This window comes from Heptranchias perlo, chromosome 23, assembly GCF_035084215.1.
Source record: "Heptranchias perlo isolate sHepPer1 chromosome 23, sHepPer1.hap1, whole genome shotgun sequence".
NCBI classification, from domain to species: domain Eukaryota; kingdom Metazoa; phylum Chordata; class Chondrichthyes; order Hexanchiformes; family Hexanchidae; genus Heptranchias; species Heptranchias perlo.
The window spans coordinates 41431084-41459045 of NC_090347.1; the positions used below are offsets into that span (position 1 = coordinate 41431084).

A 27962-nucleotide genomic window follows, 5' to 3' on the forward strand; every position below is an offset into this window, starting at 1 on the left:
GCCGAGAACGCACCCGATAGTGGGTGCTAAAATCGGGCCCAATATCTGAGGCTGATAGCAGATAAAGTATCGGAGGCTGATAGCAGATAAAGTATCGGAGGCTGATAGCAGATAAAGTATTGGAGGCCAATAGCAGATACAATTTCCGAGGCCAATAGTGGATACAGTATCGGAGGCCGATAGCGGAAGCAGTATGAGGCCAAGAGCAGATACAGTATCTGAGGCCGATAGCAGATACAGTATTGGAAGCAGATAGTGGATTCCATATCAAAGGCCAATAGCGGATATGGTATCGGAGGCCGATAGTGATACGGTATCAGAGGCTGTCATCGGATACTGTATCAGAGGCAGACAGCAGATACAATATCTGAGGCTGATAGCGGATACAGTATCGGAGGCCAATAGCGGATACAATTTCGGAGGCCGATAGCGGATACCATATTGGGGGCAGATATTGGATACAGTATCAGAGGCCGATAGCGGATACAGTATCGGAGGCTGATAGCGGATACTGTATCAGAGGCAGATAGCAGATACAATATCTGAGGCCGATAGCGGATACAGTATCGGAGGCCATTTGCGGATGCAATATGAGACCAATAGTGGATACAGTACCTGAGGCCAATAGCAGATACAGTATTGGAGGCCAATAGCAGATACAGCCGCAGTGGCCGATAGCGGATACTGTATTGGAGGCCGATAGCGGATACTGTATCGGAGGCTGATAGCGGATACAGTATCAGAGGCCGATAATGGATACTGTATCGGAGGCTGATAGCGGATACAGTATCGGAGGCTGATAGCGGATACAGTATCAGAGGCCGATAATGGATACTGTATCGGAGGCTGATAGCGGATACTGTATCGGAGGCCGATAGCGGATACTGTATCGGAGGCCGATAGCGGATACTGTATCGGAGGCTGATAGCGGATACTGTATCGGAGGCTGATAGCGGATACTGTATCGGAGGCTGATAGCGGATACTGTATCGGAGGCTGATAGCGGATACAGTATCGGAGGCTGATGGTGATACAGTATCAGAGGAAGCTGTGTTCAATTGTTTCAATTTCTTTATTATCAATACTGGGCAACCTCTTTTCAAAAATATATATTATTTTTGTAACAGTTGAGATCAAATTGCACCTTAAATCAAACCAGTTAAACACAGAATGCAATTCCTAAACAGATATTTAATGATTGAAATATCACAGATATAAATATATGTAAATTTAAATAAAACTGGAAATACTCCTTATAAAATAACTTCAGTTTAAAATTTAAGTTTGAAAATGCTTTGAGATTGATATTGAATGGGAGAATGACTTGGGTCATTGTGTAGTGACGTCAATAATGTGTTCATCAAAATTCCCTCTACTCAGTAATTCAGGAAATTGTAAACACGTTTATAAAGACTTTGTTAAAAATACTGACCAGAGGAAGCCTTTATGAACACATGCTGCTTTTATTTGTTCTCAGGATGTGGTGGCACCGGCATTTATTGCCCATCCCTAGTTGCCCTCGAGAAGGTGGTGGTGAGCCGCCTTCTTGAACCGCTGCAGTCCGTGTGGTGAAGGTTCTCCCACTGTGCTGTTAGGAAGGGAGTTCCAGGACTTTGACCCAGCGACGATGAAGGAACGGCGCTATGGGGCCAAAAACGTGCAGCGGAAGGATTGATGATACATGTCCAAGTCCGGGTGATGGTCTATCCGTGATCCTGCTGCTCTTGTCCTTCTCGGTGGTAGAGATGATAGTGCTTGGAGGTGATGTCAAAGTAAGCTTGGTGAGATGCTGCAGTGCATCCTGTAGATCGCACATACTGCAGTCAGAGTGCAGCAGCGATGGAGGGGGTGGATACACAGTTTAGTGGGAGGGGTGCCAATCAAGTGACATCACTACACAAAGGGACCCAAGAAATTCTTCCCCTGAGAATGGGATTTATTCTCTGACTTGTTGGCAAAGTGCAAAGTGAAATTATTTATGTTCTCCTCTAGCATTCTTTCCCCCTCCCCCTCCCCCTCCCCCTCACCCTCTCCTGGCCTCGCTCCGCGCCTAGGGCAAGATGGCAGATGGGTGGATAACCTGCTCCCAGGTCCCCAGGGCTGGTAACTGGCCTTTAGGAAAGCTGCCAGAGTGGCCCATGGTGCTATTTATTGTCTCTCCTGCCTTATGATGGCATGACTGACTCCTGGTCAGACAATCTCCCATGACTGACTCCTGGTCAGACAGTCTCCCATGACTGGCTCCTGGTCAGACAGTCTCCCATGACTGGCTCCTGGTCAGACAGTCTCCCATGACTGGCTCCTGGTCAGACAGTCTCCCATGACTGGCTCCTGGTCAGACAGTTTCCCATGACTGGCTCCTGGTCAGACAGTCTGCCATGACTGGCTCCTGGTCAGACAGTCTGCCATGACTGGCTCCTGGTCAGACAGTCTCCCATGACTGGCTCCTGGTCAGACAGTCTCCCATGACTGGCTCCTGGTCAGACAGTCTCCCATGACTGGCTCCTGGTCAGACAGTCTGCCATGACTGGCTCCTGGTCAGACAGTCTCCCATGACTAGCTCCTGGTCAGACAGTCTCCCATGACTGGCTCCTGGTCAGACAGTCTCCCATGACTGGCTCCTGGTCAGACAGTCTCCCATGACTAGCTCCTGGTCAGACAGTCTCCCATGACTAGCTCCTGGTCAGACAGTCTCCCATGACTGGCTCCTGGTCAGACAGTCTCCCATGACTAGCTCCTGGTCAGACAGTCTGCCATGACTGGCTCCTGGTCAGACAGTCTCCCATGACTGGCTCCTGGTCAGACAGTCTCCCATGACTGGCTCCTGGTCAGACAGTCTCCCATGACTGGCTCCTGGTCAGACAGTCTGCCATGACTGGCTCCTGGTCAGACAGTCTCCCATGACTGGCTCCTGGTCAGACAGTCTGCCATGACTGGCTCCTGGTCAGACAGTCTCCCATGACTAGCTCCTGGTCAGACAGTCTCCCATGACTGAAGTTATGGAGGAAATGACTTATTACCAATTTATGGTTAGAACCCCCTGTGCACAATCTCTGAATAATCCCGTTCTTAGCCCTTGTCTCTAGTTGTTTTTTCAGCTATCACTTTAATGAGTACGGTAACCTAGTGGTTATGGTAATGGACTAGCAACCCAAGAGGTTGTGAGTTCAAATCCCACTCATGCTAAGTCATGAAGGTGAATTCAATAAAACTAATAATTTGTAGGTTGGCACCTGAAAAGATTATCATGAAAGTTGCTGGATTATCATAAAGACCCAACTGGTTCACTGATGTCTTTCAGGGATGGGAACCTGCCACCTCATACCCGGTCTGGCCTACATGTGACAATGTGGTTGACTTGTAAAGCCCTCAGGCAACTAGAGATGGGGGATGAATGCTACCTTACCAGTGTTGTCCACATCCCAGGAACAAATATTGTTTCTTCTTAGTCTCCTGAGGGGGCTGACTCTTACTGGGATATTGTTCCACAGGCACCAACAGCCTCTAATATCTTGCCCAAATGGCCATCCTTCATGTGTGAGCACCGACAGAGGGCTTCAGTATGTTGGTGATCGCGGCCGCCCCTCCTCCGCAGAGTGACTGGTGGGAATCCTGACTGATTTGCCCCTCCCTTAGCCCAGAGGTGCTGAGTTCAGCTAACACTGCGCAGAGCAGGTGACAAAACTTGGTACCTCAGCCCTTTTCTCACAAAACCCTACACATCGGCCTGAAATGGACAATTCATATCCACTGTCTCATTAAGAATAGTATTTTTTATTCAATCTCAGGATGTGGGCGTCGTTGGCAAGGCCGGCATTTATTGCCCGTTCCTGGTTGCCCTCGAGAAGGTGGTGGTGAGCCGCCTTCTTGAACCACTGCAGTCCGTGTGGTGAAGGTTCTCCCACAGTGCTTTCAGATAGGGAGTTCCAGGATTTTGACCCAGCAACCAAGAAGGAACGGTGATATATGTTCAAGTCGGGATGGTGTGTGACAATAGAGGGGAACTTGGAGGTGATTACTTAGAATTACCATAGAATTTACAGCACCAAAACAGGCCATTCAGCCCAACAGGTCCATGCCGGTCTTTATGCTCTACACGAGCCTCCTCCCACCTTACTTCATCTAACCCTATCAGGATACCCTTCTATTCCTTTCTCCCCCATGTGTTTATCTAGCTTCCCCGTAAATGCATCTATGCTATTCTCCTCAACTACTCCATGTGGTCGTGAGTTCCATGTTCTAACCACTCTCTATAATAGGGTTCCCCATGAAAATAGTGACAAAGATCAGTTTGGTTTTCCCATTCCAGAAATGCAGCCTAAAAGACATCTTGAGATATATGTTGTCCACCCTGAAAAGAGCCTCGCTCAAGTCAGCTGGCAGATACTGAGGGATGTTCCGAGAAATACCCAAAAGGCCGGATACACGGGCTCCGTAAACACCGTCTTGAATCTGTGTATTAGAGTCATTGTGCTGCCGATCCCATAAAAGTCCAGCGTCCCCTCGGGGTAGTCAAGGTAGACGCCGATCCGCTGGTGCCTCCCTGACTGCACGGAGACCTCCTGTTTATTGTGGAGGGCCGAACACTTGCTGTTGCTGTACAGCAGGCACCAAGAGAGGTTGTTCCTCCCGATCAGAGTGCACATATTCGACCCTTTCCTCCTGATTCCCCTGTAGGTGAGCCCGATTCCCGCCCAGTGTCCGCTCATTTCCACCTCCCAGTAGCAGCGGCCCTCCGAAAAGCTCTCGGCGCACAACACTTCGGGGAAGTTGTCGAACCTCTCAGGGTGTTCGGGGTAGGAGAGGCACTCGGGGTCAACGTCTGTCACCGTGAGGTTACTGTCCGACAGGAGGAGGTGCTTGTGTGCCGTGTTGGGGTCAAAAGTCAACTGGAGGGCATCTGGAGACACAAGAGAAAATAATTAATGCAGCATTCCTTATCAAGGCGCGTTCTTTTGAGCTACTGATAAATTCATCAGGGTAGATTCACAGCCTATTCACAATGCTATTGCTAGTGGATTGGTCATCTGTTAAACAGCCATGTGATTTTCCGTTCCTTTCCATTGAGGTGCGGCACTGTGTCAGGACACAGCTTAACTTTACGGTTCTCAAGCTTCTATATTCTGGGCACTGCACTTTAGGAAAGATGTGAAGGCCTTAGAGAGGGTGCAGAAAAGATTTACTAGAATGATTCCAGGGATGAGGGACTTTAGTTACGTGGATAGACTGGAGAGGCTGGGGTTGTTCTCCATGGAACAGAGAAGGTTGAGAGGAGATTTGATCGAGGTATTCAAAATCATGAAGGGTCTAGACAGAGTAGATAGAGAGAAACTGTTCCCATTGGCGGAAGGGTCGAGAACCAGAGGACACAGATTTAAGGTGATTGGCAAAAGAACCAAAGGCGACATGAGGAAACATTTTTTTACGCAGTGAGGGGTTAGGATCTGGAATGCACTGCCCGAGGGGGTGGTGGAGGCAGATTCAATCATGGCCTTCAAAAGGGAATTGGATAAGTACTTGAAGGGAAAAAATATGGAGGGCTAAGGGGAAAGAGCGGGGGAATGGGACTTGCTAGATTGCTTTTGCAGAGAGCTGGCACGGACTCAATGGGCCGAATGGCCTCCGTCTGTACAGTAACCAGTCTATGATTCTATGATAAAGGTTGACCGCAAATACTAGATTGTTGGAGGAAGGAAAGGCTGAGGGAGGAAAGGTTTGAGGGCCTGAGTTACAGTTACATAGAATTACATAGAATTTACAGCACAGACGCAGGCCACTCGGCATAACTGGTCTATGCTGGTGTTTATGCTCTACACAAGCCTCCTCCCACCTTACTTCAACTCACCCTATCAGCACATCCTTCTAGTGTGAGACAGTGAGCTGAGTCTCAATTTTAAAACAGTTTCCTACATTACAACAGTGACTACACTTCAAAAGTAATTCATTGGATGTAAAGTGCTTCAGGACGTCCTGAGATTGTGAAAGGCGACATATAAATACAAGTTTGTTCATTGCTGATCTGATTGTGACCTCAACCCTACTTTCCCGTCGACCTACTATAACCTTTGACTCCCTTGTTAATCAGGAATCTATCTAACTCAGCCTTAAAAATATTCAGTGACCCTGCCTCCACCGCTCTCTGGGGAAGGGAGTTCCACAGACTCACGACCCTCTGAGAGAAAAAATTCTCCTCATCTCCGTCTTAAATGGGAGACCCCTTATTTTTAAACTGTGTCCCCTAGTTCTAGTCTCTCCCACAAGGGAAAACATCCTCTCAGCATCTACCCCTTCAAGTCCCCTCAGAATCTTATATGTTTCAATAAGATCACCTCTCATTCTTCTAAACTCCAATGTATACATGCCCAACTTGTCCAACCTTTCCTCATAAGATAACCCCCTCATCCCAGGAATCAGTCGAGTGAACCTTCTCTGAACCGCCTCCAAAGCAATTATGTCCTTTCTTAAATAAGGAGACCAAAACTGCACACAGTATTCTAGATGTGGTCTCACCAATGCCCTGTACAACTGTACCAAAACATCTCTACTTTTATTTTTTTTTTATTCGTTCATGGGATGTGGGCATTGCTGGCGAGGCCGGAATTTATGGCCCATCCCTAATTGCCCTTGAGAAGGTGGTGGTGAGCCGCCTTCTTGAACCACTGCAGTCCGTGTGGTGAAGGTTCTCCCACAGTGCTGTTAGGAAGGGAGTTCCAGGATTTTGACCCAGCGACGATGAAGGAACGGCGATATATTTCCAAGTCGGGATGGTGTGTGACTTGGAGGGGAACGTGCAGGTGGTGTTGTTCCCATGCGCCTGCTGCTCTTGTCCTTCTAGGTGGTAGAGGTCGCGGGTTTGGGAGGTGCTGTCGGAGAAGCCTTGGCGAGTTGCTGCAGTGCATCCTGTGGATGGTACACACTGCAGCCACAGTGCGCCGGTGGTGAAGGGATTGAATACTTAGGGTGGTGGATGGGGTGCCAGTCAAGCAGGCTGCTTTGTCCTGGATGGTGTCGAGCTTCTTGAGTGTTGTTGGAGCTGCACTCATCCAGGCAAGTGGAGAGTATTCCATCACACTCCTGACTTGTGCCTTGTAGATGGTGGAAAGGCTTTGGGGAGTCAGGAGGTGAGTCACTCACCGCAGAATACCCAGCCTCTGACCTGCTCTTGTAGCCACAGTATTTATGTGGCTGGTCCAGTTAAGTTTCTGGTCAATGGTAACCCCCAGGATGTTGATGGTGGGGGATTCGGCGATGGTAATGCCGTTGAATGTCAAGGGGAGGTGGTTAGACCCTCTCTTGTTGGAGATGGTCATTGCCTGGCACTTGTCTGGTGCGAATGTTACTTGCCACTTATCAGCCCAAGCCTGGATGTTGTCCAGGTCTTGCTGCATGCGGGCTCGGACTGCTTCATTCCCCTTGCAATAAATGACAACATTCTATTTGCCTTCCTAATCACTTGCTGTACCTGCATATTAACTTTTTGTGATTCATGTACTAGGACACCCAGATCCCTCTGTACCTCAGAGTTGTGCAATCTCTCTCCATTTAAATAATATACTGCTTTTCTATTCCTCCTGCCAAAGTGGACAAGTTCACATTTTCCCACATTATACTCCATCTGCCAAATTTTTGCCCACTCGCTTAACCTATCTATATCCCTTTGCAGACTCCTTATGTCCTCTTCACAACTTACTTTCCTACCTACCTTTGTGTCATCAGCAAATTTAGCAACCATACATTCGATCCCTTCATCCAAGTCATTGATATAGATTGTAAATAGTTGAGGCCCAAGCACTGATCCCTGTGGCACTCCACTCGTTACATCTTGCCAACCTGAAAATGACCCATTTATGCCTACTCTCTGTTTCCTGTTAGCTGACCAATCCTTTATCCATGCTAATATGTTACCCCCTACACCATGAGCTCTTATTTTGTGTAGTAGCCTTTGATGTGGTACCTTGTCAAAAGCCTCCTGGAAATCCAAGTACACCACATCCACAGGATCCCTTTTATCCACATTGCTTGTTACTTCCTCAAAGAACTCTAATAAATTAGTCAAACACGATTTTCCTTTCACAAAGCCGTGTTGATTCTGCCTGATTGCATTGAGATTTTCTAAGTGCCCTGCTATAACCTCCTTAATAATAGATTCTAGCATTTTCCCTATGACAGATGTTAAGCTAACTGACCTGTAGTTTCCTGCTTTCTGTCTCCCTCCTTTCTTGAACAGAGGAGTTACATTCACTGTTTTCCAATCTGATGGGACCTTTCCAGAATCTAGGGAATTTTGGATAATTAATACCAATGCATCTACTATCTCTGCAGCCACTTCTTTTAAGGCCCAAGGATGAAGTCCGTCAGGACCTGGGGACTTGTCAGCTTTTAGTTCTAATAATTTTTTCAAAAACCTTTCCCCGGTGATTGTGAAGATTTTAAGATCCTCCCTCCCTTTCACCTCTTGATTCACAATTATTTCTGGCATGTTATTTGTATCCTCTGCAGTGAAGACGGACGCAAAATATCTGTTCAATTCATCCGCCATTTCCTTATTCTCCATTATTAATTCCCCAGACTCACTCTCCAGAGGACCAACACTCACTTTACTTACTCTTTTCCTTTTTAAATACCTGTAGAAACTCTTACTATTTGTTTTTATATTTCTAGCTAGCTTTCTCTCGTACTTTAATTTCTCCCTCATTATTATTCTTTTAGTCATTCTTTGCTGTTTTTTATATTCTGACCAATCTTCTGACCTGCCACTAATCTTTGCGGAATTGTATGCTTTTTCTTTCAAATACAAACGTACAATGTAAATAATCCGCTCTCGTCCTGCAATTGGAGTCTGGATTTGGTTCCCTGGGGCATATAACTGGTGGGCTGGAGGAGATCGAGACGTTAGTATCTGTGTACAGGACAGAAATAAATTTCAATATACATTCACTCAATTCTTTGCTTCTTTACATTTTTTGGGGGTTCATTCAAGCTGATACTGGGAATGGAACACTGTCCCATCAAACACTCCCAGGGCAGGTACAACACGGGTTAGATACAGAGTAAAGCTCCCTGTACACTGTCCCATCAAACACTCCCAGGGCAGGTACAACACGGGTTAGATACAGAGTAAAGCTCCCTCTACACTGTCCCATCAAACACTCCCAGGGCAGGTACAGCATGGGTTAGATACAGAGTAAAGCTCCCTCTACACTGTCCCATCAAACACTCCCAGGGCAGGTACAGCACGGGTTAGATACAGAGTAAAGCTCCCTCTACACTGTCCCATCAAACACTCCCAGGGCAGGTACAACACGGGTTAGATACAGAGTAAAGCTCCCTCTACACTGTCCCATCAAACACTCCCAGGGCAGGTACAGCATGGGTCAGATACAGAGTAAAGTTCACTCTACACTGTCCCATCAAACACTCCCAGGGCAGGTACAGCATGGGTCAGATACAGAGTAAAGTTCACTCTACACTGTCCCATCAAACACTCTCAGGGCAGATACAGCATGGGTCAGATACAGAGTAAAGTTCACTCTACACTGTCCCATCAAACACTCCCAGGGCAGGTACAGTATGGGTCCATTGTTGGGCAGAATAGAGTCATAGCATTTGATGGGACAGTGTAGAGGGAGCTTTACTCTGTATCTAACCTGTGCTGTACCTGCCCTGGAAGTGTTTGATGGAGCTTTACTCTCTATCTAACCCATGCTAGCCCAAACTGCCAGTTTAATCGCAGTTTAAAGCCCACTGGAAGCTGTGCTGAGACAGTCCCAAACTCATTTCATGAAGAAACCTTATAGGCAGCAGAGAGTCGGGAGGCTCAAACCCACCAGTCGGGGTTGGAGTTGAAAGGACGGTGTACTATCCCACCGTACCACTCAGTGTTTCTATCAAAAGTGGGCCTGTGCGAACAGGATTTGGTTTAGTTGTGAAGCCTTCCACAGTGGAATATCCTGCCATCGCCCATTCTTTGGGGTCAAAAATTAAGAAAGAAAAAGAAAAGGAAGAACTTGCATTGATATAGCGCCTTTCACGGCCTCTGGATGTCCCAAGGCACTTTACAGCCGATGAAGTACTTTTTGATGTGTAGTCACTGTTGTAATGTCGGAAATGCGGCAGCCAATTTGCACACAGCAAGATCCCACAAACAGCAATGTGATAGTGACCTGATTATCTGTTTTAGTGATATTGGTTGAGGGATAAATATTGACCAGGACATCGGTCACAAGAAACACCACAGTTGGGAAGTTTGTGCCTAAGAATCAATACACCAGCGAGAGACACCCACCCCTTCGGGGGGTGGGGGGAGGAAGGTCAAGACTGTATGATGAGGTTGTTGAAATGATGACCGATGACTGATATTATAACAAATGAAGATGACTCTCTCGTTGTCAATGGTGCTTAGGAGTCCCAAGGAAGTGAATCTGAGGCACTGCCCAGGTCACCTTGCTTACATCACTCTGAAGTGTGATAACCTGATGAATATTTAATAATACAATTTTTCTCCTACAACTTTTATCAACTTACTATGGGTCTAGCAGCCTGGTCCCAGATCCTTGGCAGTGCCAGTTTTGGCCACTGCAAGGTGAGAATAATCACACTGGCAGAAAATCCATGGCCTATTTCCCTGTTCTGCCCCCCCTCCCCCATTGGCCTCCACCTCTCCCACAGCCCCTGCACGGCAGGAACCAAGTGGGGAGGGGGGATAGGGAATGGAACCCACCTACTCCCACATTAGTAGACTCACCGCCACATTTGGTTGTAACGTGATGCTACTGACCTTTGGATCCTTCTGCCTCCAGATGTGGGTCGAAGCAGCTGTGCAGTTGCTCTGAGATATGATTGGACAGTTCAATCATGGCGCTTTCCGCGGCAGAAAATTTGGCAGCAACCTCGGCAAGAGGGAAAGGGAGAGCCACCAAGGGTCTGTTTAACCTCCGATGTTCCTGAAACATTAAGGACCAGAATCATCAGGTAAAAATCCTCAATATACCTGTAATTTTTGTTAATATGTACAAACTTACCCATAGCAAGCAAGCTAATAGAAAGAAAACAAAGGATTTGCATTTGTATGGTGCGTTATCACGGCTCAAATCTCCTCGCATACATTGAGTTACATTTGAAGTGCAGTGAATGTTGTGTAGGCAAACAAGGCAGCCATTTTCCTCACAAACACGGCAGCCATTTTCCTCTCAACAAGATCCCACAGCCAGCATTGAGACCAACGGACATTTAATGTGTTTATCGGTGGTGTTGCTTGAGGGAGGAATGTTGACCAGATCCCTGCTCCTCATCAAATAGTGCCATCTATAATGTTCGTAGTCTTAGAAACCTTATATAACTGGGGGCAGAGAGCGGGAGAGTCAATGGGGGTAATTTTCACCTTCACCTGCTGGAACGGATCGCTCTCCCATTGTAGAACCCGCCCGATGTTCGTTCCAGTTACTGCCCAGGCGGCGATGTTGAAAATCTACCCCAAAGCCACCGCATCAGGGGGCTTCCATTCCTGTGGAAAATGGTCACCGCAAAACTCAGCTCAAACACCGGCTACTTTAACCACTGCGGAGTACTGATGACACAGTGCAGTGCACTCAAAATTAATTTGAGAAAGAAGCCCCATGGGAGTAAAATTTTAAAAAAATAACATGGAGCTGACTTTCTTAAGTTATTATCTTAATGGCGAGAGACTGGAAAGTACTGCAGTACAAAGGAATCTGGGGGTCCTAGTGCAAGAAAATCAAAAGGTTAGTATGCAGGTGCAGCAGGTGATCAAGAAGGCCAACGGAATGTTGGCTTTTATTGCTCGGGGGATAGAATATAAAAACAGGGAGGTATTGCTGCAGTTATATAAGGTATTGGTGAGACCGCACCTGGAATACTGCATACAGTTTTGGTGTCCATAGTTAAGAAAAGACATACTTGCTCTCGAGGCAGTACAAAGAAGGTTCACTCGGTTAATCCCGGGGATGAGGGGGCGGACATATGAGGAGAGGTTGAGTAGATTGGGACTCTACTCATTGGAGTTCAGAAGAATGAGAGGCGATCTTATTGAAACATATAAGATTGTGAAGGGGCTTGATTGGGTGGATGCGGTAAGGATGTTCCCAAGGATGGGTGAAACTAGAACTAGGGAGCATAATCTTAGAATAAGGGGCTGCTCTTTCAAAACTGAGATGAGGAGAAACTTCTTCACTCAGAGGGTAGTAGGTCTGTGGAATTTGCTGCCCCAGGAAGCTGTGGAAGCTACATCATTAAATAAATTTAAAACAGAAATAGACAGTTTCCTAGAAGTAAAGGGAATTAGGGGTTACGGGGAGCGGGCAGGAAATTGGACATGAATTTAGATTTGAGGTTCGGATCAGATCAGCCATGATCTTATTGAATGGCGGAGCAGGCTCGAGGGGCCGATTGGCCTACTCCTGCTCCTATTTCTTATGTTCTTGACCTTTGCAATCATTTTCCCCAGGTGCAAAGGTCAAGAAAAAGCGACAGAAAACTGTTTTGCTGGATCTCCGCCCCCTTTACATTGCCCCAGCATCATACGGAGCACTTGGGGGAGTGATAGAGCTGAGCCCCACTTACCACATTGATTTTGAGTTAAAGGGGTGTCGTCTAGCACATCCCCGAGCTGTTTGTACCTTTTATGCTCAAATGTTTTTCATTCAATACATCCAGCAGGGGGCTTAGCTAAACAGGCAATGTAGTTACTGTGGGAACCCACGCCAAGAATAAGTTTCTCATTTAAGTTGACTGCTTTGATTGGAGTCTGCATGAGCCAATTCTCGCCGCAGAGAGTAGAGGGGTCAGATGTCAGCCTTTCTTTATCCATCTCAGTCTGGAGGTCAGTCTAGGGCATTTTTGTGTGTAAAACAGTCGTAGTGTCAGTTTTGCTTGCCTTGGCCCGTGGCTCAGTGCCAGCACTCTCACCTCTGAGTCAGAAGGTCATGGGTTCAAGTTCCACTTCACAGACTTGAGCACATAATCTAGGCTGACCCTCCAGTGTAGTACTGAGGGTGTGCTCAACTGTCAGAGTTGCCGTCTTTGAGATGAGACGTTAAACCAAGGCCCCGTCTGCCCTCTCTTGTGGACGTAAAAGATCCCACGGCACGATTCGAAGAAGAGCTGGGGAGTTCTCCCTGGTGTCCTGGACAATATTTATCCCTCAATCAACACCTAAAAACAGTTTATCTGGTCATTATCACATTGCTGCTTGTGAGACATTGCTTTGTGCAACTTGGCTGCCACAGTTCTTACATTACAACAGTGACTACACTTTGGGACATCCTGAGGTCGTGAATGGTTCTATATGAATGCAAGTCCTTTCTTTCTTTTCGTAGTGAGACAGAGAGGTCTGAGAATAAGTCTGAAAATAAAACAAATAGGAGATGAGAGTAAAGGTCAGACTAAGGTAAGCGACAAGGGTGACATAAACGGTCAGGGAAGAAATACAGTTATAGAACATGAGTACAAAATGACTGTTAAAAATAAAGTGAGGGGAACAATTATTAAAAACAAACTAAGTTGCCTGTACACCAATGTACACAGCACCCGAAACAAAATGGGAGAACTTGAGGCAATACTTCAAAGTGAGGAGCCAGATGTGGTAGGGATAACTGAAACAGGGCTACATTAAGAACAGTTAAATATTGCAGGATATAATGTATTTAGAAAGGATAGGGGAGAAAGAAGAGGGGGTGGAGTAGCTGTACTAATTAGAGACAACATAATGGCAATAGAAAAAAGGGACATAAGTAACATTAAAATAGAAACAAAATCATGGATTGAGACACAGGATTAGAAGGGATTGATCAGGTTAATAGACATATTCTACAGACCACCTAATAATGGAAGGGAAGTGGAGGAAGAAATATGTAGATAAATCTATGAAATGAGTAAAAAACATCGAATAATAATCATGGGCGATTTCAACAACCCCCAAATAAACTGGCAAGAAGAGGTAGGGAAAGGGGAACGGGAAGTGGAGTTTTTACAGTGTGCACAGGACTCCTTTCTTACCCAGTATGTGAGAAGCTCAATAAGAGGATCTAGTAATGGGAAATGAACCGGAACAGATAAGAGAAGTAAGCGTAGGGGAACATCTAGGCAAGAGCGATCATAACATAAAAAGGTTTAAAATAATGATTTAGAAAGACATAAGTAAGATAAAGACCAAAATAATAGATTGGAAAAAAAGCTAATTTTGAGAGGATGAGAATGGAACTAGGGAAGGTAAACTGGAAAAAAAATTGACAGACAAAGAGATAGAACAGCAGTGGGAAATATTTAAAATGGTGATCAATAGAGTTCAGGAGAAATATATCCCTCTAAAAAACAAGAACAAATGAGCCCTTAATGATAAGGGATCAAGGGATATGGGGAAAAAGCGGGAACAGGGTACTGAGTTAGACGATCAGCCATGATCATTTTGAATGGCGGAGCAGGCCTGAAGGGCCGAATGGCCTACTCTTGCTCCTATTTTCTATGTTTCTATGTTTCTATGAGCCAATAATGAAACACCATGGCTGAATAAAGAGATAAGGGTAAAATTGAAACTAAAAAAAGGCATACTCTAAATACAAAGAAAATAAGGGCAAGAATAACAGAAGGGAATATGAAGAGGTTAGGAAGGATATCAAAAATCAATTAGGAAAGCAAAGAGGAACTACGAGATTAAATTATCACGAATATAAAAATAAATAATAAAGTATTCTACAGAAACATAAATAACAAAAGAAAAATCAGAATAGGGAGAGGGCCACTAAGGGATGCACAAGATAAACTCACAGGTAATGACAGCGAAATGGCAGAAATATTGAATAGTTACTTTGCCTCAGTATTTACCAGGGAGACTAACGTAGTGGGTATGACATTAGAAGAGATCAAAAAAATATATTAAGATATTTAAGATAGAAAGGGGGGAGATAATTGATAAACTAATCAAACTTGGAGAGGATAAAACCCCTGGTCCGGATGGATTGCATCCACACATATTAAAAGAAGTTAGGGAAGAGATAGCAGAGGCACTATAACATATACATAAAAGTTCATTAGAAAAGGGAATAGTGCCAGAGGACTGGCGGAGAGCTAATGTTATTCTTATATTTAAAAAGGGAGATAGAACAAGTCCAGGGAACTATAGACCAGTTAGGTTAACTTCGATGGTAGGAAAGATAATGGAATCTTTACTCAAGGATGTAATAGAAAAACATTTAGAAAACAAAAATATAATAAAGAATAATCATCACGGATTTCAGAAGGGAAAGTCATGCTTGACCAACTTTATTGAATTCTTTGAAGAAGTAACAGAAAGGGTAATGCTGTAGATGTAATATATTTGAATTTTCAAAAGCCTTTCGATAAGATACCGCCTTGTAGACTCATGACTAAGGTCAGACCAGGTGGAGTCAGGGGACAGGCAGCGGAATGGATAGCAAGCTGGCTACAACACGGAAAACAGAGAGTAGGGGTTAAGGGTAACTACTCAGACTGGCAAAAGGTGGGAAGTGGTGTTCCACAGGGATCAGTGCTGGGACCACTGTTGTTCACAATTTACATCAACCATTCGGACTCTGGAATCAGAGCACAATTTCAAAATTTGCAGACGCCCCCAAATTGGCGGTGTAGTTAATATAAAGGAGGACTGCGTTAAAATGCAAGAGGACATTAATAAACTTGCAGAATAGGCATGTAATTGACAAATGGATTTCAATGCAGATAAATGTGAAGTGGTGCATTTTGGTAGGAAGAATAAGGAGGCCATATACTGCTTGGATAATAAGAGTCTAAATGGGGTAGAGGAGCAAAGGGATCTGGGGGTACAGATAAACAAATCACTAAAAGTAGCGACGTAGGTTAATAAGGCCAAGAAAAAGGCAAACCAAGCAGTGGGGTTCATTTCTAGAGGGATAGAATTGAAAAGCAGAGAAGTTATGTTAAACTTGTATAGAACCTTGGTTAGACCACACTTGGGGTACTGTGCACATTGGTGTGGGACTGGAGTCATATATAAATTTGGTGATGTGCTAACACCTGGCAGACACCTGGCGCACGTCCCAGTCGCTTCGACTGGCTGAGCGGCCTTTACCTGGAGGACGTGCAGACTGTCATCGCTCTTCAGGGCGGCCTCCAACTGCAGCTTACTCTCTTGCAGCCCAGTGAGGCTGCGCTGCAATTGCCTCATGGATTCCTCTGCCTGGCTCACTGCAGCTCCCTCCTCACCATCGAGAAATCGGAACACCTCGCTCTGCGCCTTTTCGATGGCTTTCGCCAGTTCGATGCACTTATCCTTGGCGTTATGTTTCACCTGTAGTGCCGTGCCCTAAAAATAAACACCATAAATACATGACTCAGCGTGTTAATTACAGCTCCGTCACCGTGCAGCTTAAAGCTGGTAGCGTCCCTTACTTTAATGGAGTCAACTTTTTGCTGCAACTTTCCGATCTCGCCTGTTGTCTCCTGCATCTGCTTGTCCACTTCAGCCTGCCGTTCATGGAGTTCGATCTGAAACATAACAGCATTAAATATTTAGGTCAGTGACACATGTGTAAAGGATTGAGTGACTGCGGACGTCAAAATTCATCCGATCGTTTCTGACTCATTCTGTTCCCTGGGCCTCAATACTGTGGAACTCCTTACATGCCTCAGTCTTTCCATTCATAGGAACACAGCAAGGTACTAGGCTGGAAGACATCACTGTGATTCATCTGGACAGTCCTAAAGTCCAAACAAATACCATACCCTGCTCTCCTTGGGTTCTGAGGTGCTCCTGGGGCACTGGATTACAAATTGGGCCAAGTTATGCTGACCATGGTGAGGCCAGTTCTGGAGTATGGGCTGGGGGAGGGGGCCCTTTTTCAGAAAGAGTTTTGATACAAGTTCATACAATAGTATCACCAACATTAATTATCACCCTTATATCTCTCAATTTAAAAAATAATTAAAATACACCCAAAAAGCAACAAGTGACCAATGTAAAACTAACTAATCAAAATGCTGAAAAACATTTGAGCTGCCATGGTGGATCCTTTGAGTTGCCATTTTGGATCCTCTGAGTTGCCATAGTGGATCCTTTGAGCTGCCATGGTGGATCCTTTGAGCTGCCATGGTGGATCCTTTGAGTTGCCATTTTGGATCCTTTGAGTTGCCATGGTGGATCCTTTGAGCTGCCATGGTGGATCCTTTGAGTTGCCATGGTGGATCCTTTGAGTTGCCATTTTGGATCCTTTGAGTTGCCATTTTGGATCCTTTGAGTTGCCATGGTGGATCCTTTGAGTTGCCATGGTGGATCCTTTGAGTTGCCATGGTGGATCCTTTGAGTTGCCATTTTGGATCCTTTGAGTTGCCATTTTGGATCCTTTGAGTTGCCATGGTGGATCCTTTGAGCTGCCATGGTGGATCCTTTGAGTTGCCATTTTGGATCCTTTGAGCTGCCAAGTGGTACATCAATAAGAATGAAATTTGCTTGATACTCTTGCAGCTCAACTAATCCGAGATTGCTCGGTTTAGACTTCCTGTCTATCACAAAAATCATTGCAGGCAGCAATTTTGCGGAGCATTTTTCTATCTTTTGAGAAGCTCCAATTGTAGCATTTCCCAAACCTTTGGTAAGGCACCATATCCTCTCCATCACAAACACCGCCTACCTTGACCTCTGTAACATTGCCCATTTTCGTCACTGGCTCAGCCCATCTGCTGCTGAAACCCTCATTCATGCTTTTGTCATCTCCAGTCTCGACTATTCCAATGGTTCCCTGGCCGGCCTCCCATCATCTACCCTCTGTAAACTTCAGCTCATCTGAAACTCTGTTGCCCGTATCCTAACCTGCACCAAGTCCCGTTGACCCACCATCTCTATGCTCACTGACCTACATTGGCTCCTAGTTCACCAACAGCTCCAATTTAAAATTCTCATCCACGTGTTTATATCCCTTCAGGGCCTCACCCCTCCCTATCTCCAGCCCTACAATCCCCTCAAAACTCTCTGTTCCTTCAACTCTGGCCTCTTGTGTATCCCCCCTCCCTTTGCCCCACCATTGGTAATTGTGCCTTTAACTGTCTAGATCCCACACTCTGGAATTCTCCCCCTAAACCTCTCTAATTCTCCACCTTCCTCTCCTCCTTTAAGGACCTGGTGGTATATGTGCACAAAGATTTGAAGTTGGCAGGACAGGTTGAGAAAGCGATTAAAAAAGCATATGGGATCCTGGGCTTTATAAATAGATAGAAAAGATTTACTAGAATGGTTCCATGGATGATGGGCCTCAGTTACGTGGATAGACTGGAAAAGCTGGGGTTGTTCTCCTTACAGCAGAGAAGGTTGAGAGGAGATTTGATAGGGGTATTCAAAATCATGAAGGGTTTAGATATTGTAAATAAAAAGAAACTCTTCCTATTGGGAGAAGGGTTGAGAACCAGAGGGCTCAGATTTAAGGTGATTGACAAAAGAACCAAAGGCGACATGAGGAAAAACTTTTTATGCAGTGAGTAGTTGTGATCTGGAATGCACTGCCTGAAAGGGTGGTGGAGGCAAATTCAATAGTGGCTTTTAAAAAGGAATTGGATAAATAGTTGAAGGGAAAAAATTTGCAGGGCTACGGGGAAAGAGCGGGGGAATGGGACTAACTGCACTGCTTTTACAAAGAATGGGCTCGATGGGCAGAATGGCCTCCTTCTGTGCTGTAACGATTCTATGATTCCATGAACCTCCATAAAACCCAACTCTCTGACCAAGTTTTTGGTCAACCCTGCTAATATCTCTTTCTTTGACTCAACATCCATTTTTGACTGATTTCGTCACTGTGAAGTGCCTTGGGATGGTTTTCTACAGTGAAGGCGCTATATAAATGCAAGTAGTTGTTGTTGTTGAGCCACTGGACAACAGGATAAGCATTGATCAAGCATCAAAACAAGTTGCCCCCCAAGGGTGTTGGTGAGTAAAATTCCAAAACCACTGAATGATTTAAAAGCTCTCCAAAGAAGGCAGCTGTAATGATTTTAATCGCTCCACCATTGGCGGCCGTGCCTTCAGTTGTCTAGGCCCTAAGCTCTGGAATTCCCTCCCTAAACCTCTCCACCTCTCTACTTCTCTCTACTCCTTTAAGATCTCCTTGAAACCTACCTCTTTGACCAAGCTTTCGGTCACCTGTCCTAATATCCCCTTACATGACTTGGGGTCAAATTTTGTTTGATTACACGCCTGTGAAGCGCCTTGGGACCTTTTACTACTTTAAAGGCGCTATATAAATGCAGGTTGTTGTTATTGATAAAAAGCAGCATGTACAACCTTTCAATCTCTGTCTCCCTTATAGTAAGGATCCCTGGACCTGTGCATCGAAGCACTGCACATTCAATAATAGCCACCAAATTATGGGATGGAACCTTATTGTTAATGTTGTGTTTTTTCCAGGTAATATGTCAGCAGCGGTATAATTGTCTCCATTGCTTTTTCACGTTCACAGTCCTTTGTGGATTGTATCCAGATCTCCATGTTCTTAAATACAGACTGAAGTCCATCAAGTGACAAATCCAAAAGTAAGAGTTGCTTCAGCAGATGCTGCAGAGAGAGGCCTTGGTCTCATTATAAAGCATCTGAGACTCTAACATGTCTATTGCTTCCATTGGCACTGCAGTTCTCCAAATCTGGTAAGCAGGAAATACTATTCAGGCATATTTTAATTAATTCACTGCTTTCGGTTAGTAAAGGCTCCAGTTTTTTGAGCTCATCTGCTGCTGAAACCCTCTTCCATGTATTTGTTACCTCCAGACTCGACTATTCCAATGCTGTCCTGGCCGGCCTCCCATCTTCCACCTTTTATAAACTTGAACTGATCCAAAACTCGTCTGCCTGTATCCTAACTCGCACCAAGCCCCGTTCAACCATCACCCCTGTGCTCGCTGACCTACAGTGGATCCCGGTTTGGGCTCACCTCGATTTTAAAATTCGCACCCTTGTTTTCAAATCCCTCCATGGCCTCGCCCCTCCCTATCTCTGTAACCTCCTCCAGACCCTGCAACCCTCCGAGATCTCTGCACTCCTCCAACTCTGACCGCTTGTGCATGCTCCACTTTCTTCGCCTTTCCATTGGCGGTTGTGCCTTCAGCCGTCTGGATTTCCTTCCCCTCTCTACCTCTCCCTCCTCCTTTAATACTCTGCTGAAAACCTACTTCTTTGACCAAGCGTTTGGTCACCTGTCCTAATATCTCCTTCTTTAGCTTGGTGTCAATTTTTGCCTGATAATTGCTCCTGTGAAGCGCCTTGGGACGTTTTACTATGTTAAAGGCGCTATATAAATGCAAGTTATTGTTGTTGGATGTATAAGCATCCATGGCAGACGTTCGAATGGAAGTTGTGATTGTGTCTGTTGGCTCATCCTTGATGATCTCCTGTAGGTCAGCAGTTCAGCCTTTCTGATGATATCTGTAGGTGGACTGTCCTCAATCGGACTGGATAGCTCTGGCCAACAGGATTACAGTGTTTGTCAAGTTCAACTTCCTTGATCTCAGCCATCATTCCCAAATTCTTGATATCGAAATGGCTCAGAGCATTCTGTAGAATGTCAGTCTCCAATCTGAACAGAATGAGGCTCTCACGAGAATGCGATATAATTTGTCTCTAGGATAAACTGAGTGTACTTCTAACCTTTATTATGTCAATGTCAGCCTGGTCCTGAACAATATAACACCTTGCAAGTCTTCTTAAAAATATTTATCTTCAGAAAATCCTTCCATGTATTCAGGGTGGTGTCCTGATGACTGTCCAGTGGAATCACTCTTCCTCTCCAGGGCCATGTGCAGTAGAACACAGACCCCAAGTGATAGAAAGATCACGAGAGGGTTTTTGAGGAGAGTTGGAACTAACTTGGCTCGTTCACTCTCCAGTTCGTCATTGCAAGTGCATTATCTGGCCAATACACTTAAAGATCTATGGTACAATTATAAAACAAGCCATATTGGTGCACCCCGCGACTCATTTTGTCAGCTCAAAGGCCCACGGCAGCCATCTTATGTCTGCGATAATTTGTCTCTCCGTGCTCACAAATTTAAGACACTTCACTTGAGGCATCATTGTACGAGCTGGCTGGTGCCTGTCGTGCCCAAACAACCTGACATCCCTGCGGCGGTCAGTGCCAGTACTGAGGGAGTGCTGCACTGTCGGAGGTGCCGTCTTTTGAATGAAATGTTAAACCAAGTCTGCCCTCTCAGGTGGATGTAAAGAATCCCACGGCACTATTTGAAGAAGAGCAGGGGAGTTCTCTCCGGTGGCCTGGCCGATATTTATCCTTCAACCAAAATCACTTAAAATAAAGCAGGTTTTGGTCAATTATCAGGTTGCTGTTTGTGGGATCTTGCTGCACACAAATTGGCTGCCACGTTTCCTACATTACAACAGTGACTACACTTCAAAAAGTACTATGACTGTAAAGTGCTTTGGGGCGTCCTGAGTTTATGAAAGGCGCTGTATAAATGCAAGTCCTTACTTTCTTCTTCTGCACCCAATAAATTACCGTTGTCAATTTATATGTCAGTTCTCTGTCCGCTATTTTAGCAGAACAATCTAAAATAGACAGGTTAAAGCCTGCTTTCAAATCGCAGATAGGGGAATGGCAGACAAATGTGTTAAATGTTTGCTGGTATCACCAACATCATCTCTGCCTCTGACACCCCTCACCGACTTCTTTGGTCAAAAACTATCCATCTCTCTCTTGAATTTGCTGAGACTGCCCAACTCACACATTCACCACTCTCTGTGTGCAGTAGTTAAAACTAAACTATCTATTCATCTTCCACCTTCTGATCCAAGTCTGTGGTCCCTGGTTACAGAGTATGTCAAAGAATTTATTAGACTTCAGTTTATTGAAACGCAATAAAGAATCACCGATTCACTGCCCCAGTCTAAATATTCCCAACTTACTTGTAACCCAAGTCCCTTAAAACGAAGGACCTTCCAATATTATTAAAGCCTTTCACATCCCCAGAATGACTTAAAATGCCACAGGCCAATGAACTACTGTAGAAGGCAAATACAGCAATCAATTTGAACACAGCAAGGTCCCACAAACAGCGCTGGGTTAGTCTCTTATGCTAGTGCTGGTTGAGGGATTACTGTTGGCCTGTACCTTGGAGAACTTTCTTCACCTCTTCGGATAGTGCCACCAGCTTGTTTACATCCAACTAAGTAGGCAGACTTGGTTTAGCATCTCAAAAGACGGCACCTCCAATAGTGCAGCTCTCCCTCAGTACCAGTGTCAGCCTAGTATATGTGTAAAAGTGTTGTACCTCACTCCCGGGTATCTGTTATTCAATATATAAACCCCCCGAACCCCTCGATTAGATTCCAGTCTGTAACTCACTCCCGGATATCCGTTATTCAATATATAAACCACCCGAACCCCTCGATTAGATTCCAGTCTGTAACTCACTCCCAGGTATCTGTTATAATATATATAAACCACTCGAACCCCTCGATTAGATTCCAGCCTGTAACTCACTCCCGAGTATCCCCTATTCTATATATAAACCACCCGAACCCCTTGATTAGATTTCAGCCTGTAACTCACTCCCGAGTATCCCCTATTCTATATATAAACCCCCCGAACCCCTCGATTAGATTCCAGCCTGTAACTCATTCCCGTATATCTGTTATTCTATATAAAATCCACCCGAACCCCTCGATTAGATTCCAGCCTGTTTCTGACTCCTGGGTCTCTGTTATTCTATATATAATATCAAGGCCTTAGAGAGGGTGCAGAAGAGATTTACTAAAATGGTACCAGGGATGAGGGACTTCAGTTATGTGAGTAGATTGGAGAAGCTGGGATTGTTCTCCTTGGAGCAGAGAAGGCGAAGAGGAGATTTGATAGAGGTGTTCAAAATCATGAAGGGTTTTGATAGAGTAAATAAGGAGAAACTGTTTCCAGTGGCGGAAGGGTCAGTAACCAGAGGAGACAGATTTAAGGTGATCGGCAAAATCGGTGACCAGCGGCGACATGAGGAAACACTTTTTTTATGCAGTTGTTATGATCTGGAATGCACTGCCTGAAAGGGTGGTGGAAGCAGATTCAATCATATATTTCAAAAGACAATTGGGTAAATACATGAAGAGAAAAAAATTACAGGGCTATGGGGAAAGAGCAGGAGAGTGGGTCTAATTGGACAGCTCTTTCAAAGTGCTGGCACAGGCACGATGGGCCGAATGGTCTCCTTCTATGCTGTAACACACTATGATATGAACCACACAAACCCCTTGATTAGACTTCAGTCTGTAACTCACTCCCGTATATCTGATATTCTACATATAAACCAACCAATCTCCTCAATTAGATTCCAGCCAGTAACTCATTCCTGGGTATCTGTTATTCTATATATAAACCCCCCGAACCCCTCGATTAGATTCCAGCCTGTAACTCACTCCCGGGTATCTGTTATTCTAAACATTAAACCATCCAAATCCCCTTGATTAGATTCAATCTGTAACTCACTCTCGGGTTTCTGTTATTCTATATATAGACCACCCAAAGTCCTTGATTAGATTCCCGCCTGTAACTCACTCCTGCGTACCCGTAATTCTATATATAAACCACCCAAATCTCCTCAATTGGATCCCAGCCTGTAACTTACACCTGTGTATCCGTTATTCTATATATAAACCACCCGAGCCCCTCGATTAGATTCCAGCCTGTAACTCACTCCCGGGTATCCGTTATTTTATATATAAACCACCCGAACCCCTCGATTAGATTCCAGCCTGTAACTCACTCCCGGGTATCCGTTATTCTATATATAATCATTACAACAAACTGCTCCACAAAGGACCCTGTAAAGACAGTGTAGGGACAGCAATGATTCACGTTGCAGCCCTTTTACCTTTGCTGCGGTTACTGGTTATTACTCAAGTTCACTCTTATTGTTGATTTATTTCCATGACCGATTGTCTTAAAACCAGACAGAGCAAACAGGTGAGAGAGGTCCTGCCACTCAAGGTGTTCTGAGCTGGGTCTTTGCCCATTAGCAGGCAGCGTGGTCACAATCTGATTAAATATATATTTGCACATTAACAGGAACCAAACACTGCAAAGTTTACAGTGACCAACATCTGAAGGGAAAATGACTTGTTAATCATCAACAAGGAGAGTGTTATATGTAGAGTCCATACGAATAACTCACTCCCGGTATTCATTATTCTATCTATAATCCAACCGAACCCCTTGATTAGATTCCAGCCAGTAACTCACTGTCAGGTGACAGGTAAAGTACGACTCGCGAGAGAGCAAAGATTCCCCTATTTAAGTGCTGGGCTGTCCTTGTCATGCCCAAATTCTGGTTGTTCTCCTTCTGATTATTGCTTTCTTTCCCAACTGATCTTCGCGTAGTTACCCATTCCAAAATGGCTGCTGCGACTCTCATAGCAATTTCTCTGGTCTTTACTGGTCATTCTGAAGTGGCTATAAATGTGATAGCTGTAACCAGACTTGTCCATTTTTCTATATATAAACCGTCCCCTTAATTAGATTCCAGCCTGTAGCTCACTCTGAGGTGTGGAGTATTCTCTATTTTAATGTTATGCTGAGCTCTTTTGACTGTCTGGGTCTCCGGAATACTCAGGGGTCTGAATGTTTTTTCCAAAAATCTTTCACAACCTTTGTTTTCTGAGATGCATTTATGCCTGGACAGTTTCATATATTTTTTCTAGTTTTCTGTTATTTAGTTTGTTTATATTTGAGTCCCTTGTTTGATATTAGAGAGTAAATTCCCGGTAACAGTGTACACCGGACGCTGTCTCTCAGTGTACACCGGACGCTGTCTCTCAGTGTACACCGGACGCTGTCTCTCAGTGTACACCGGACGCTGTCTCTCAGTGTACACCGGACGCTGTCTCTCAGTGTACACCGGACGCTGTCTCTCAGTGTACACCGGACGCTGTCTCTCAGTGTACACCGGACGCTGTCTCTCAGTGTACACCGGACGCTGTCTCTCAGTGCCTGTTAAAGCAAAAACAAATCCAGAAAAAAAATGGCAAATATTAGCCCAGGTTTTCAGGGAATTTCGGAGCTGGGGAAATCTGTTTCCAGGTGAGAGTCTGAGCAGGAATCACTTTAAAACCCAGATGTCAATCAGTAAAAGCTGAGAACAAAGAGCCTTCTGTACGGGGAAATCACATATGCTAGAAATCTGAAATAAAAACCTGCAAGGACTGGAAATACACAGCAGGTCAGTCAGCAAGTGAAAAAAAAGCAGGTAACAACTCAGCTGGGGACACTCTGGGTATAAATCGCCCAGTTTGGTACTAACGACAAACAGATTTGTATCAAATTCCTTTCTCGATGGAGTTTAACTCCTTCACGTGCAACAAGACTGGGCAGGATTTTCATGACTAGTGTAACACAAGAGGATTTCAACTCATCCATCACAAAGGGTTAACCTGGCTTCTTTCTTTCCAGACAGTGCCTGTCCCGCTGTACATATTTAGCTCTGTTTGACACAGTACATTTCACAAAGTATGTTTCTATACATGTACCTTCAGTTCGTTCACTTGCTCCTCCATGGACACCGTCTCATGATGCCGGTGCTCGTTGATGGCACACAGGCAGCAAACGCACGTCTGATCGGTCCTGCAGAAGACCTCCAGAGGTTTGCGATGGATCTGACACTTCCTCCTCTCGATGTCCTTGACCGGATCGATGAGCCGGTGATCCCTGAAGATCGGGTTGGTGCCATGGGGCTGCAGGTGGCCCTCGCAGTACGATGCCATGCAGACCACACACGACTTGACAGCTTGGAGCTTCTGGTCAGCGCAGAAGTCGCAGAGGACGTCCCGAGAGTCCGGGGGTTCCTGGGAGGCAGGGGCCAGGTCAGAGTTGGTGAAGTCCTCCACGATCTCGCAGAGGATGGTGTTCTTGGAGAGGGAAGGCCTGGAGCTAAATGTCTCCCTGCACTGCGGGCACCTGAAGGTTTCCGAACCCCCCTCCTGGTGCCAGCATCTCCCGATACACTCCATGCAGAAGTTGTGGCCGCAGGGGATGGTGGCAGGAGACTTCAGGAGGTCCAGGCAGATGGCGCAGGCTAGTTTGGCTTCGGAAATGGAGACTTTCGACACCGCCATTCCTCAGGGAAAGAGAGTAAAAAAAAACCCAACCCTCACCAAGTCTGGGCAAGCAGAGAAATGAAAGAGAGACTTGGAAGCAGTCCTAGAAGTTACGTTAATGATCGACAAAGATCTACCTCAAAGCAAATACCGTGGACTGATTCAGTCGCTCAAAATATTTTTCAACTGCAAAAGTTTCTTCTTTAATTTTCTACTTTAAAACTTTTTTGTTTAAACTTTTAGTTCCAACATGACCGGAGCTCCACCCATTCTTAACATCCAGTTTCACAAGCCAGCTACCGACATTCCTGTAGGGTTTTATTGGAATGACATCTGTGCTTGTCTGTTATGCGTGCAGTCATGGCTTAAAGGGGCACTGATCTCATCCTCCTCGTGTTTTCTTTCTCAAATCTCTTTACAAACACATGCTGCCATAATGTAAACCGTGTCGACTGTCCAAGCTGGGGGATGGGTTGGTGGGGGAGGGGCTGATACGCCCTATTGCCTCATTACTTATGCATCACTCCTTACAACCCTTCCCCAGCATGAGAGATCTGAGAGCCTCACAGGGTTTCCCAGATCCAGAGCTATCTGACGATATGGCAAATTATTATTAATGGATGGGCTTATAGCAGCTCAAATTATTTCAAATAACAACAGAATCATATAAGGTTGGTGGCCCTGTACTCTCACTGAGCTCTGTGTCCCTCTGGTGTGTTCCTCCCCTCTACTCTCACTGAGCTCTGTGTCCCTCTGGTGTGTTCCTCCCCTCTACTCTCACTGAGCACTGTCTCTCTCTGGTGTGTCCCTGTCCTGTACTCTCACTGAGCACTGTGTCCCTCTGGTGTGTCCCTGTCCTGTACTCTCACTGAGCACTGTGTCCCTCTGGCGTGTCCCTGTCCTATACTCTCACTGAGCACAGGGTCCCTCTGGTGTGTCCCTGTCCTATACTCTCACTGAGCACTGTGTCCCTCTGGCGTGTCCCTGTCCTGTACTCTCGCTGAGCACTGTCTCTCTCTGGTGTGTCCCTGTCCTGTACTCTCACTGAGCACAGGGCCCCTCTGGTGTGTCCCTGTCCTGTACTCTCACTGAGCACTGTGTCCCTCTGGTGTGTCCCTGTCCTGTACTCTCACTGAGCACTGTCTCTCTCTGGTGTGTCCCTGTCCTGTACTCTCACTGAGCACAGGGCCCCTCTGGTGTGTCCCTGTCCTGTACTCTCACTGAGCACTGTGTCCCTCTGGCGTGTCCCTGTCCTGTACTCTCACTGAGCACAGGGCCCCTCTGGTGTGTCCCTGTCCTGTACTCTCACTGAGCACTGTGTCCCTCTGGTGTGTCCCTGTCCTGTACTCTCACTGAGCACTGTGTCCCTCTGGTGTGTCCCTGTCCTCTACTCTCACTGAGCACAGGGTCCCTCTGGTGTGTCCCTGACCTGTACTCTCACTGAGCACTGTGTCCCTCTGGTGTGTTCCTCCCCTCTACTCTCACTGAGCACTGTCTCTCTCTGGTGTGTCCCTGACCTGTACTCTCACTGAGCACAGGGTTCCTCTGTTATGTTCAGCTCTTAAGGGGCTGCTGGCATAGTGGGTCAGACTCCAAATTTGGAAAATGGCAGAAGCAAGGCTTAAAGATAAGAGTGGCACCAGCCCAAGAAGCTGCTTTGAAGGAGCTTCTGCAGAAAGTGCCAGAGAAGAAAAACACGTTCCTGGGCATGGGCATCACGAGGGCAGCCTAGACGGAGGTGAGCGAGAGAGTTAACGCTGCTTCACCTGCGGCCTGAACCCTGGAGCAAGGGAAGGAGAAATGTAGCTTGGCTGTGCAAAGTTGTCAATTTAAATGTGCTCACAAAGAGTCTGCAAAGGAATATCGACAGGTTAAGTGAGTGGGC

The 27962-nt window shown here is 45.6% G+C and overlaps 1 protein-coding gene across 2 annotated transcripts; it reads right to left on the minus strand.

Annotated features, from left to right (window-relative positions):
- Window positions 1-2016: 2016 nt before the first annotated feature.
- Window positions 2017-26406, minus strand: LOC137341265 (E3 ubiquitin-protein ligase TRIM16-like). 2 transcript variants are annotated; one of them, XM_068004367.1, is made up of 6 exons: window positions 25511-26403; window positions 16402-16497; window positions 16082-16315; window positions 10778-10943; window positions 8804-8899; window positions 2017-4900 (listed from the first exon to the last, which is right to left on the minus strand). In XM_068004367.1, exons 1-6 carry the CDS (start codon window positions 26093-26095, stop codon window positions 4368-4370), a joined length of 1710 nt encoding a protein of 569 aa, XP_067860468.1. In that variant the 5' UTR covers window positions 26096-26403; the 3' UTR covers window positions 2017-4367. The 2 variants fall into 2 exon arrangements, with proteins under 2 accessions (XP_067860468.1, XP_067860469.1); XM_068004368.1 differs by having other exon boundaries at window positions 4790-4900; window positions 8804-8874; window positions 25511-26406.
- Between the last annotated feature and the right edge of the window lie 1556 nt (window positions 26407-27962).

Excerpts from the sequence above, each read along its gene's own strand:
- LOC137341265 (XM_068004367.1), bottom strand. The coding sequence starts at position 26,095 with ATGGCGGTGTCGAAAGTCTCCATTTCCGAAGCCAAACTAGCCTGCGCC. Across the intron at positions 16,498-25,510 it reads AGCAAGTGAACGAACTGAAG|ATCGAACTCCATGAACGGCA; the intron begins GTACATGTATAG and ends GTTATGTTTCAG. Across the intron at positions 10,944-16,081 it reads ACAGTCTGCACGTCCTCCAG|GAACATCGGAGGTTAAACAG; the intron begins GTAAAGGCCGCT and ends TTAATGTTTCAG.